General features: G+C 38.1%; 1 protein-coding gene across 1 annotated transcript in view; it reads left to right on the top strand.

Annotated features, from left to right (window-relative positions):
- Nucleotides 1-305: 305 nt before the first annotated feature.
- LOC122814369 (zinc finger protein 124-like) overlaps nucleotides 306-12438 on the top strand; it is a 100539-nt gene continuing 88406 nt past the window's right edge. The window contains exons 1-2 of the mRNA XM_044086954.1: nucleotides 306-736; nucleotides 7411-7506. Of these exons, the coding sequence (XP_043942889.1) occupies nucleotides 494-736; nucleotides 7411-7506 (339 nt within the window). The 5' untranslated portion in view covers nucleotides 306-493. The remainder of the gene's footprint in view (nucleotides 737-7410; nucleotides 7507-12438) is intronic.

The raw sequence follows: 12438 nt of genomic DNA, 5'->3' as shown, positions 1-12438 counted from the left end.
GGTGTAGCATAGAGCCATAGACATGCAGATGAGTATACTTGAATTCATACATTTGGATTTTCATAAAGTGTCCGTTTTATTAATGTCTATGTAAATAGTTGCTAGGAATTTATAGATGAGTAGTATGGAACAGGCACTCATTATGTGATAACACTGAGGTTGTTGCCACTTTAAATGGAGGCGGTGACTTCCCCACACACATTCTACTTCCTGTTGTCTAAAAATGAAACTAATTAAAAAAAATGCATAATGTCTACTGTCAGTCAGCAGTGTGTTGGTTAGAGGTTATACATTGCAGTTTATTTTTTCAGTGATACTAGATTGTGGACAAAGCTTTGCAGGTCCTTTATTAGTAGAATTTGATAAAAAAACACAAAACCTTTCAGTCTGGCTTTTTGACAGGAACTTCCTACCAAAGGTACACAAAGAATGAAGTAAAACCTTCGTATCCATTGTGTAGATAAGAGTTTCTGTGAATCCTGTACTGACTGAAATGATTAAAAGATCCAAAAAACTGGAGCTACGGGATCTAAACCAGGAAGCAGACTGCAGGGAGAAAGCAGAGATGCTAAAACTGTGTGTTACAAATGTGGAAACAGAGCAGTGCTGTGGGGAACACAGACGGCAACTGGAGTTGTTCTGTCAGGAGGATGAGACCTTTATCTGTACAATGTGTGTTCCCAGACATTCCAGGCACAGTTTTGTGTTCCTGCATGAGGCAATCAGTGGGTATAAGGTAAGAAACACTGCCTGATAAGTAACATTAAGTAACTTATTTATGGTATGTTTTCTGAAATGTAATTCTTGGAAGTTGGTAAGACTTAAGCTATTCTGTGGCTAGTGACTGTGTGCCAGAAATAAAATAAAAAAAATACTAATAATAATACAAATCTGGGAGCACAAAGTATGTTTTATGATGTACGGCTTCTAGATGGTGAACAAAATTCTCATGCTGTGAGAAGAGAGAAGGGGTGGGGAGTGAAGTGATTATTACCAGTACAGAAGATTGCATTTGTTTCACTGGTAATGTAGATAGTGGGAAAATTCAGGGGCTGTGTTACTGAAAAAACTTCACTGGTAGATAGCTTTCCCAACATAACCATGATTAATAGTAGAAAACATTTAACAAGCAAATCTGATGCTTTTATTGTACTCAACAATTCCTTTTTTTTTTCATTCAAGTGTAATTCACTCAGGAAAAACAGGAATATTTTTACTGTATGTAAAATGTAAAATGCACTACATCCTCTGGCTGGAACATTAAGAAAAACAATACATATCAAATCTAAAACAAATAAATAACAATGCAATCATTCAGTCTTGCAAAAACCATTTCCAAAGAAATTCATCCTTGAGGCCCAATGCTAAAGAAATGTTTTCCCAGTTTACCTTTTTGGAACTATAAATAAATCTAATGCTGTTCTTTGACTGGGTAACCAATGCATTCGAATAGAAAGGTGCTGTGGATATGGCCACCTTAGATTTTAGCAAGGGTTACCAACTTTGTACCAGGCAAACACCTGACAACAGCCCTGCCCTTTACCTCAGTTATTTCAGTAAGTGACTGTGCATTGCTTCTGTTTAAGAATGAATAATCATGTTAGAAACAGTACTGAAAAACAGTAAATAATATAATAAGTGCAACAGATGTGCAAATACATAAACATTCTGCACATGCTAAAAGCTATTTTATGACATTCCTGTTCTGCCAGTTGGTTTGTGTGTTGAACATGTGGAATGGTTTCAGAAAAGGCAGCTGCCAGATGTAAGCTTTCACATGGGTGCTACCATTGGTGGTGGTCCTTTCTGATTCAAAGACAAGCCCACTGCAGTGATCCTATGCAGTCTGTAGGATCGGTGTGGGTGACTTTCTCCTTGGCAGAGCTATATGCTAATGAGGCATTCCAGGGGAGCAGACTATGTTGTTTAGCCATGTGCTTTGCCGTAGAAATGTCTCTCCGAAGGCATTTACTGAATTGCTTGGCTGTTTAAGCTAGCTCAGCTGGCCGAGTTAATTAACATGGTCAAAAGTTCACATTCACCTATCACTGTCAATTGGTAAGATCGCATTATAGGCAAATAAAGGGAAGTTTAGCAGACAGATAGTGGTTTGTGTGTGTGTATGTGTGTGTGAGTGTTTGCAGAAGGATGACTGATATCAGGTGAAAGAGTGTGCACATGTATCTGCCTGGGTGGTCAGAGTAGGGGGATAGGCATGATACATGCACGTGTGTATGTATGTATGTATGGGTATGGGTGTGTGTGTGTGTGTGTGTTTCTTTGTGTGGTTAGAAAGACTGTCACACCTCTAAACTCCACTAGACTAAAGAGCAAATCGTGCAATGTTTGGTGGGGGGGGGACTAAACACCAATGATGATCTTTAAAATTACTAAAGTTATTAAAAAAGTAAATAGGAGAAGAAATTTGCAACATGAAAGATGAATGAACAGGGAGGGGGCCACAAGACACCAATGGTAATATGGATACTAAGTCACTTAAAACCTTTCCAGTCTTGTTGTTTTTTCACCCTCTATCCTTGAACACAGAAATCAGCCCTTTAAGGCTTTGCACTAACCCTAAACACCAGGAGGGATGATTTAAAGTACCCCACGTTTACACCAAAATACAAAAATGGAAAAAGAGCTTCAAACCTGTATCCTGGGGTACAGAGAGCACTCTTACTGCATCAGAGCTTTGTCCTTCTGTAATAACACTAGGACCAGACAGACTAATTCAGTGCTACCCTAAGTCACTTTAAAAAGTAAAGATAATGGGGGAAGCTTCTGATCTTTTACTTCATAGTGAAAGGAACTTCTTAACAAAGTAGAGATCTAGTCCTCTATACTAAATAAACACTTCATAAAGGCAGACCTTTTACAGCCTGATGTATTTTTTAACAGTAACACCTCTATGAAACTTTAATTTCAAGTGGCATTCTTGACTGACTGAAATGGAGAGTGAGTTACTTGGGATAGGCAGATATAACAGGCAAAATTAGGAGCTTTTTGTAAAATCAGGGACAGTTGACAGGGGATGGGGTTGCATAAGTGGGGGAGAGAGAGTTGATATGCATTTACACAGCCCTGCTGCAAACGTCTGGACAAAACAGGTAGGAATGCTAGCTGATATCAGAGAGAAACTTTAAATATTACTCTAACATTACACGTTAATGCAGCTAGAGGGCTAGCATCACAACAGATTTTCTGAACAATAACAAGAATGAAACTCTGGCATTACTGACTGACTATGATCATCTGTGATTTACCAGGGGCAGGAAAACAGTAGGATGCTACATCAAGGAAGTTCTCTAATCTCAAGGACAGGTGATGGGTATGGCGATGTGTCTGAATATGTACACCTATGTGACAGGGTGAATGAGGAAGATGCCTTTGCTAATGTGTTTATTGGGCCACCAGAGGTGATTAATGCAAGAAAGTGCTGATTGCCACTAGTAGTAACACCATGCGATTCAGAGATTTGCAAATTAGCCAGTGGTGACATTTTTGTAATTGTTGTTAAAATATCACTGAATTGCATTTTCTGCAATCATGGAAACATCACTTTTTGGCTGTAGCCTTTGGCCCCTGAGGTGGATGTGAATCTTTCTGAATCCCAGGGTATCATACTAAATATGTATAGGGGTTTAGAAAAATTGTAGTGAGTAAATTAAGACAAGAGAAGAATGAATAACATTTATACTATAAAGTGTTTCCTGCAATGTGTATTTTGGAATTTTCCTGAATGTTGTCTTTCTTCATGTGTACAAGATTATGTATACAAAAAATTATAATTCATCACGGAGAACTAATGCTTTCAAGTCATGTCTCTTTCCTATAAAAGGTTTGCTGTGCTTTTGAGGCATATCTCGCTTCAATGGTTAGCCGTGCTTTTGAGTCATGTCTTGCCACCAATGCTAGCCATGCTTTTGTGGCTTGTGTCACCACCAATGGTTAGCTGTACTTTTATGGCTTGTGTCGCCACCGACAGTTAGATGTGCTTTTGTGACTTGTGTCATCACTACTGTTAGCCATGCTTTTGTAGCTTGTGTCACCACCAGTGGTTAGCCGTGCTTTTGTGGCTTGTGACAGCACCAGTGGTTAGCCATGCTTCTGTGGCTTGTGTCACCACCAGTGGTTAGCCATACTTTTGTGGCTTGTGTCACCAGCAGTGATTAGCCATACTTTTGTGGCTTGTGTCACCACCAGTGGTTAGCCGTGCTTTTGTAGCTTGTGTCACCACCAGTGGTTAGCTGTGCTTTTGTGGCTTGTGTTACCACCAGTGGTTAGCCATACTTTTGTGGCTTGTGTCACCACCAGTGGTTAGCCATGCTTTTGTAGCTTGTGTCACCACCAGTGGTTAGCTGTGCTTTTGTGGCTTGTGTCACCACCAGTGGTTAGCCGTGCTTTTGGGGCTTGTGTCAGCACCAATGGTTAGCCATACTTTTGTGGCTTGTCTTGCCACCAGTGCTTAGCCGTGCTTTTGTAGCTTATCTTATCACCAAAGGTTACACATCCTTTTGAGGCACTGCCTTGCCACCAAAGTTTACATGTGTTATTGAGATATCTCAAGATTGTAAGCATGACTGCTGCTGAATTCATTATATTTTTTTAAAAATTTATATATTCTAGCCTCTGCATCAGTATATGAGAGATTGCTGATGTTAACTTGGCAGTCATAATCACCTTTTTTTCAAAACCGTTCAGTGCACTCACTTCATTATACAAGACAATAAACTGTAACACTATCAATGCACCATTCCATAAATAGTTATTTTGCATTGATATGTGGAGATGTTTCATATGCTATATGAAATACCTTGAAGAAATAGCATGGGGCTCCACAGACAACATGTTAAAATTGTTTAGCTTTTCTGGTACAGATGGAAAAAGCTCTAACTGTGACTTATGTAATCCATGATTAATTAGTAATTTGGGTGCCACCAGAGCCCACTGGGGGCAGTGCCAGTGAGTAGCCAGTATTGTCTCACCAATCCTTTGAGGACATCAGTTGTGACGCCTGGCACTGGTGCGATAAACTGCACCCATTACATGTGGTCAAGCTGCATTCACAGAACTGCAAAACAGCACTTGTGCTTCAGCCAGCATGTGTGGAGGCATACATGTATTGTGTGTGGAGGTTTTCATGCATTATGTGTTTGGAGGTTCTGTTCTCCCTGTGCCAGTATGTGTGGAGACGTACATGCATTGTGTGTTTGGAGGCTCTGTCTTTCCTGTGCCAGCATGTGTGGAGGCGTACATGCATTGAGTGTTCGGAGGGTCTGTCCTCCCTCTGCCAGCATGCATAGCAAGATGCCAAAGGGAGTAGGAATTAGGCTGCATTAAGCAAAATCCTTTGGGAAGAAATGTGGAAGTTGGCACACCAGTGAGCGAAGTCATCATCCACACAGCAAGTTCTAGTGGCAGATCATCATTCCACCCGCAAAGAAAGACAAGTGTCACTCATCTGAGAGAATAAGCTGGGTACTTTAATCTTAGTACTGAGGGAGCTACTTATTTGGTAAAAGTGAACAGTCTCAGTGCCACAAAAAGCCAAATAAAGCATTTGTCTGTGGTAAAGTTGGATTACACTGTGGTACTGGTTAAAGAAGTGCCCAGTAAAATGAAACAGTATGAGACGATTAGCAAACAGAAATTAAGCAAAGGGTGAAAAGTTTACACAGACAAACCATTCAGTAAAAACTGCAAGAAAGACTCAGCCAAGCTGGACCCTTCACTGAGTAATACCGTAAACCTGATCCTGGAGGCCCATGGGATACATGCAAATGACTTCTTAAGGACATACCAGTGTTCTGGTTACATGGCTTCTTAATGTCCATTAGTTTTTCTTTTTAAATCTTTATGGGTACATTTAGACCAATAAAGCTAAACCTCACTGGCTGTAGACATGCCACGATTCAACAGTGCCTTTCAAAGAATTAAGTTACCCAGAGTTGATAGATTTTGTACATTATATTTTTTCCATCTTGATCCTCTTCCCGCATGCGTGGTATTATTGTATTGTTTTAAGCAGCACACTGAACACTCCTGTCCAATTTGGAAAGGCTATCACTGTTCTATTAAGGGGATATTAGTTGAATTGTTGTTGCATTGTGGAAGAACACTTTTTTACAGTTTCTACATACACAATGAGTAGGGCATTCTTATTTTGTAGTTTAACTGTTCAGACTGAGAACATTGCCTTTCCTTTTCAGTTAGCGTTCACAAGTATTATAACCTGACCCGTTTATATTTGGGATGTACTTTTCTGATGTCAAGGCTGATATCAGAAGTTTGTGGCTGACTGCAGGCTTGGAGCTGTCATGAACTCTCCCACTGACTCCCAGATTTTCCATGAGGGCATAGCTTATACCTGCTATACCCTTACTATATATTGTCTCTCTATGGATATAATGTAGTAGTAGTAGTTTTAAGTTGTAGAGTAGTGAAGAAATGGGATCCCGAGGCTAGGTTGCAAACTGCTCTGTCGTACCAACAGCCTAGTATAAACCTATGGACCTGTGATCTAATTTGTGTGATTTATATAGGTTATATGTTAGCAGACAGTCATTGAATGGAGTTGACTTTTATGTGAAAAATATTTTGATACATAAAATCATCCGATAACTAAGGACATGTCAGTATGCAATGAAGCAATTAAGTGTATGTATTTGCAAGAAAACACCATTAACCACCCTAGTGAAAAAATAATAGCTCACATAATTGTACCAGCAGATTATCCCTTGGGTAGCGACATGGGCTGCCAAGTGTCCCTGAAGTTTTTACCCATCAACTGATCCTATTTCTGACTATGACTGCACTATACATTGAACTGCATTTACAGTTTTTGCTTCTCAATGTTTGTCCCTTTTTATTTTAGTTGTATGATGAACTACACCTATTCTCAGGTTTTAACCCTCCACTGTCATTTAAACATGGGATTAAAGGATGTGTTCAGCTTGTATATATAATATTCATGAATACCATAGGGAAAAAGAGCCTTTTCTAGAATAGGACCTAACATTTCAATTTACAATCCTTTCAATGTATCATTAAATGAACATGTAGACAGTGTAGCTGAATGTGTTTCATGGTGCAGGTGAAACCACTTATTTGTCACACTATGACTGTAACATGTACAATTACTTGTCATTTTTCACTGAACTGTTTGTCATTTGTCCCATATCTTTTCATCTGATTTCCATTGTTATGTAGTATCTAGCTCTCTATATGTACTATTTGTAATGCTCATAATACTGTATTGCTGTCTGAAGGGTAACTCCTGTAATATTTAAAATCTGGTTGTGATTGAAAATGATCAGCAAATTTTTAATAAATTAAATTAGCATACTGTTTTTTTGCAGTCCACGTTCATGTTTGTGTAGCTCAATTATGTTTTTTCTTTACCCACAGGACAAGCTGAAAACTGATTTAACAGCTCTAGAGCGCAGAGTGAAACATTTAAAAGATTTGCAAATCAAAAAGGAGAAGGAAATTGCAGACATACAGGTATGGAGACCTTGTTTAGTTATAGATGTCTTGAATATAAAGGATGATGAATGCAGTAGACCATCAGTTGCACATTTTAGATTGCTATCTTGTTATTTTTTAAAACAAAATTTATGCCATGCATATTTTACTGGTTACTGGTGAGCAAAGTTTGAAAAGCCGGTTGTCTATACTGTGGATTTTTGTCTTGACAACTGGACAGTGATGAAGAGTAGAATTGTTCTGAAATGTTTAAGAAGCAAGTATAGTATACTCTTACTAAGCCATCCAATATCTCGGAAGTACTGCTTAAAGATTATTTCATCATTTTATAGGTTCATAGGTAAGCACTAGGCAATCAGTCTGCAGACCATTTCACCATAGCCAAAAAACAAATATTCAAAATTTCCCTCAAGGAAGGCAAGAAAAGATAGACTGGAAGAGAATTTGAGCCTGCCCATGCAACTTTATCTAGGTTTGCCTTGAAGATGACAAGGATGCTACTCTGTTTGACATGTAGTGGAAGTTTGTTCCAGATGTGAGGGATTTTCTGGAATATCGGTTTGAGGTACAGTTAGTTCTACAATGGAATAGGAGGTGAAATAAGGTTGGATCTTTCTTGGCTCAAAAGGCGAAACACAGATCTCCATGTTTGAGTCTGTAAGACTGAGTATAGAAAAAGGGCTACCAGTCTCAAGATTTTTGAGGCCACTGATCTTTTTAGTTATGAATCTCTGAGCTCACTCAAACTGTGTGATAAATCTCTGAAACTGTGTGATATGTTTAGAAGAATACATGCCAAAAGATGCATTGTAATCAATAAAGGGGTATGCTAAGATATGAGTAAAAGGGAATTAAGACTTCTCTAGATCTAGTGGAGATACCTTTCTAAATTAGATGAGTCAAATCAATTTTTTTTGAAATGTTGTGGAGACATGATGGCCAAATGATAAGGAAATACCAACAAACATACCTAGATCCCTTACAACATTGTCTGATTAGAGTGGTGCATTTCCTGTATGGTTAGTGAAACTGTTCTGTTTACCAGAATGAGCTATGCTTCATTTTTTTACAGTTAATTTGAGACCATTACCAGTTGTTGACCTTGTTTATCCCATGTTGCAGTATTTGTGAGTCAAATGAAGATCGAATAACAGCAGCCAGTTTACAGTTGTCTGCAAACTTAGTTATCCATAGGCCAGGAGTACTGGCCTGAAGGTCTGCAAAATTTATGCCAAGTAGGAGATGGCCTAAAACTGATTTCTTTTTTCATTATTGATATTACTTATGACTCACCTAAACTTAACCTTTCCCTCTATGCAGATGATATTTTATTACACCAGTCAGAAAGATATCCTGCAGTCCTGCAATCTGAATTCAAGCAATCTGTTTTTAATCTTTGTCAGTGGTCAGAGCAGAATAAACTCCAAAGTGGTGCACCACTGTTAAGCATTTTACTTTCAGAAGTGGTACCTGTGACTCTAGCAACATGGGTCTGTCAGATGACCAGTTAGCTATCCACCGCACAGTGTAAGGATTTATATTCAGATTTAGAAGACAGGCAATAATGCCTGCATGGGTAATACTGTCAAAGGCCTTGGCCAGGTCCAGATATGCTGTATGCAGTCCATAACCACTATCCACTGCTTCAGTTAGTTTTTCAAAGATGTTAATGAGTTTAAAGAGGCCCAGATTTAAGATGATCCATTTGCTTGACCCTGTTTTGTACAACACAGTTCATAAAATTACTTAATGATATATTCCAGAGAAGACATTTTGTGTTGTGGCAGCAGGGCTTGCCTTAACAACTGTGGGTCCCAATTATGTTTGGGAAGCCCCAAGACACAACCCTTATCACAGAGTCCCAGCCCCTCCAGATATTCCAAGCCTTTCTACAGTTTTTTTTTTTTTTTTTGCATTTAATTTGGAGTTTATTTTGCTCTGACCACTGACAAAGATTAAGGAAGGATTGCTGTAGTTCAGATTGCAGGACTGTGAGGATCTTTTTGCCTGGAGTAATAAAATGTCTGCATAGAGGATAAGGTTAATTTCAGGTAAGTCACAAATAATATCATTAATGAATAAAGAAAACAGTAATGAGCCTAAAAGAGAACGTTGAGGGAATTCTGCTTTCATTGTTCCATTAGTGGACATCTGGTTGTTAGAGTAAACTTGAGATGTCTTGCTGTCAATATATCTATGGAACCAAGTAATGACATTTTCTCCCATACTGAATTTTTGTAACCTGGCAAGCAATTTTTTGTGCTCAGCAGTTTCAAAGTCATGGGTCAAGTCCCCAAAATACTGTCTGTAAGGAGATAGTTGTTTGGGTTACTATAGATAGGGTCATGTGCTGAGACTATAGTGGTGGTTGTGGTAAAACTATTTCTGAAGCCATGCTGTCTACCAAGTAGAATGCCAAAACTTTTAAAGTGTTTAAGCAACTGTTTAAAGAACATTCTTGAAATATTTTTGCAAGAGAATAAAGAGTAGAGATAGGTCAATACTGCTTATGGGTTTTGGGCTGGGGTACCTTAGGAAGAAGTATAATGATGGCATTTTCAGGGGTGGTGGAACAATTCCTGTGGAAAGTGAGAGGTTATAAATATAAATTAGGGGGCAGCTATTTTGTCTGCTGCTTTCATATGGAAGTAATAGCCATCTTGAAATCCTTTATTTGTCAAATTCATATGGTTATTTTTAGCCAAGTGTTTCTCCTGCAATATTTCTATTGGCACTGTACATTTCTTAATGTAATTCAGTACTCATTCCTTTTTGTCTGTACCTGTAAGGCTATTCACATTCCAAGATGATATGGACAGAGAAGTCATTATGATGGAAAGGTATTGCTCTCATCTATTGTACATGATAGTTCTTTAGAATGTGTATTTCTAAATTTTGCTTTGCATGCACACACTTTTGGCAGACCTTTTTATACGGTTGTTTCTTCTCATCTGTCTCATTTTTTTATGCAGTTGTTTCTTCTCATCTGTATCACATTATTCATTACCTTTTTGCTATAACGAAAACTCTCAAACAAAAAAGTAAGTAAATTTTCCAAAACCCTCAATTCCATATTAACTCAGGACAGACTCGCACAACTGTGTACATTTTCGATAAGTAAAGTTTAACACTCCAGATAGGAGCAACTGCCCCAAATTGATGACTGCAAATACAGGCATTACTTAATTTAAAATTAAGGTTATCCATGCTAAAGCCTGTGTTCCCGCTTACACTGATTGCTGTGTGTACTTTTGTTATATCTGTTCCCCTCACAAAGATAAGAGAGAAAGTTTGTGGACAGACACAAGTTATGGTGATTGAGAATGTGCCATAATGATGACACATTCCTGCTGGTAGAAATCTTTCTCTGTGGTGGGAAACAAAAGTGTGATTGTGTGTGTTTTCTTTATCTGTAAGCAGAGACTGATTTACTGACAGACGAAGACTGAAAAACAGCCAAGACATTTGTAGCAGTAGTTTGTATGACTAGATAACAAAGCCAACTCAGATGTGTGCCACATAGGGGTGTAAAAGACAATGATAGTGTTAGCTATGTTAAAGACCGGCTAGCTAGTTTTGTAACTGGACTTTTATTTTATAGAATCTGGTATTTGTACAACAGATGTTAAAGTTTTTGCTTGAACTTGACAGCAACAGTAAAGAACAATGTAAGAGAATTTAGCAGTAGATCAGTTTTTGGTTAATAGCACAATGTTTCAAAAATGCAGCCTTTTTTCTAAGGCTGAAACTTTAGAAAGAAATATATAATTTTTAGTGAAACAAGCTACAAAGAATAACATGTTAATTTGTTACAAATGTGTAGGGAAAGGCCACTTTGCAAAGTTATGTAAAGGAATTACTAACTGAGAAGTGAAATGCAAATTTCAGAAATGTGTTCCATCATCTGGAGTAACTGAGTGTACAGAGTGTCACTAGGTGAAAAATGTACTATATTTTTAGAAGCTTGAGTGATTCAAGAACTTCTAGATTCTGGAAGCACTATTTCCTTTGTCAAGGGCTCCCTGTGGTATAAACATAAGAATATTTACATTGAAAAGTAGATTATTTCATTACTTGCCTGGGAGACACACTCAGCTATACAGATTTTTGCAGAATGCCCAGATTTTTGCCTCACTTTTTGGACTGTTCCTCATAAAATTTGTGATTTTCTAGATTTTTGTGGCAAATCATTGAGGACTGAATTCACTAAATAATGACAGCCTTTTGAATTTCAGACTTCATATCCTTCAGAAAATGTATGGTTACACAAGACCTTTTATTCTAGCAACGTTCTAAGTTTATAAGAGCAGTATTTAACATTTCTCCCAATTTTGTGGGCCTTGTACCACCATTACTCAGGCTTTATCCAGATTGTTTGTGATAAGAGGTTGAGAGCTATGTTGGGAGAACTTTGCTACATCAAACTGTGTATATGAGAGAGGGACAGAGAGAGGTATTTTGTAGAAGTCATCATTCATATCTGTAATGAAGGAAAACTTTGTAAATATATGCTACAATCTGACAGAAAGAGTACGTGTGGTTTATTATAAAATAAGTTATCTGTAACTGTGCTTATAGCTGCAAAATATATTTTTTTATCAGTGTGCAATTTGAAAGGCTTGGAACTTGAACCAGACTACAGATGGAGTCATGCAAAGCTCTGTGTCTCTGATTCAGCAGTAAACAGCACAGCAAGACTATGTGTCTTAAGAAGACTTTGGGTCCAGCACAGCATAGAAGCAGAGCGCAAATTAAAATACATTTTTCAATGCTCTGTTACATGTACTAGATAGGTTGTACAACCAATCCTGTCTACCTGTCTTGAGTGGGTTGAACTCTGATCTGCTTAAAACAGGGCTGTAAAAATTATGTTCTGTGGCAGTATCGGATATGGCCCACAAGTTAATATTAGGGAAACATTTTTCCCACTTTCAAGCACTATGCAAAATG

This window comes from Protopterus annectens, chromosome 10.part0, assembly GCF_019279795.1.
Source record: "Protopterus annectens isolate FY-2018-M chromosome 10.part0, PAN1.0, whole genome shotgun sequence".
Classification (NCBI taxonomy): Eukaryota; Metazoa; Chordata; order Ceratodontiformes; family Protopteridae; genus Protopterus; species Protopterus annectens.
Note: the sequence above shows the minus strand (reverse complement) of the source record. Positions and strands in the feature narration are given on the sequence as shown.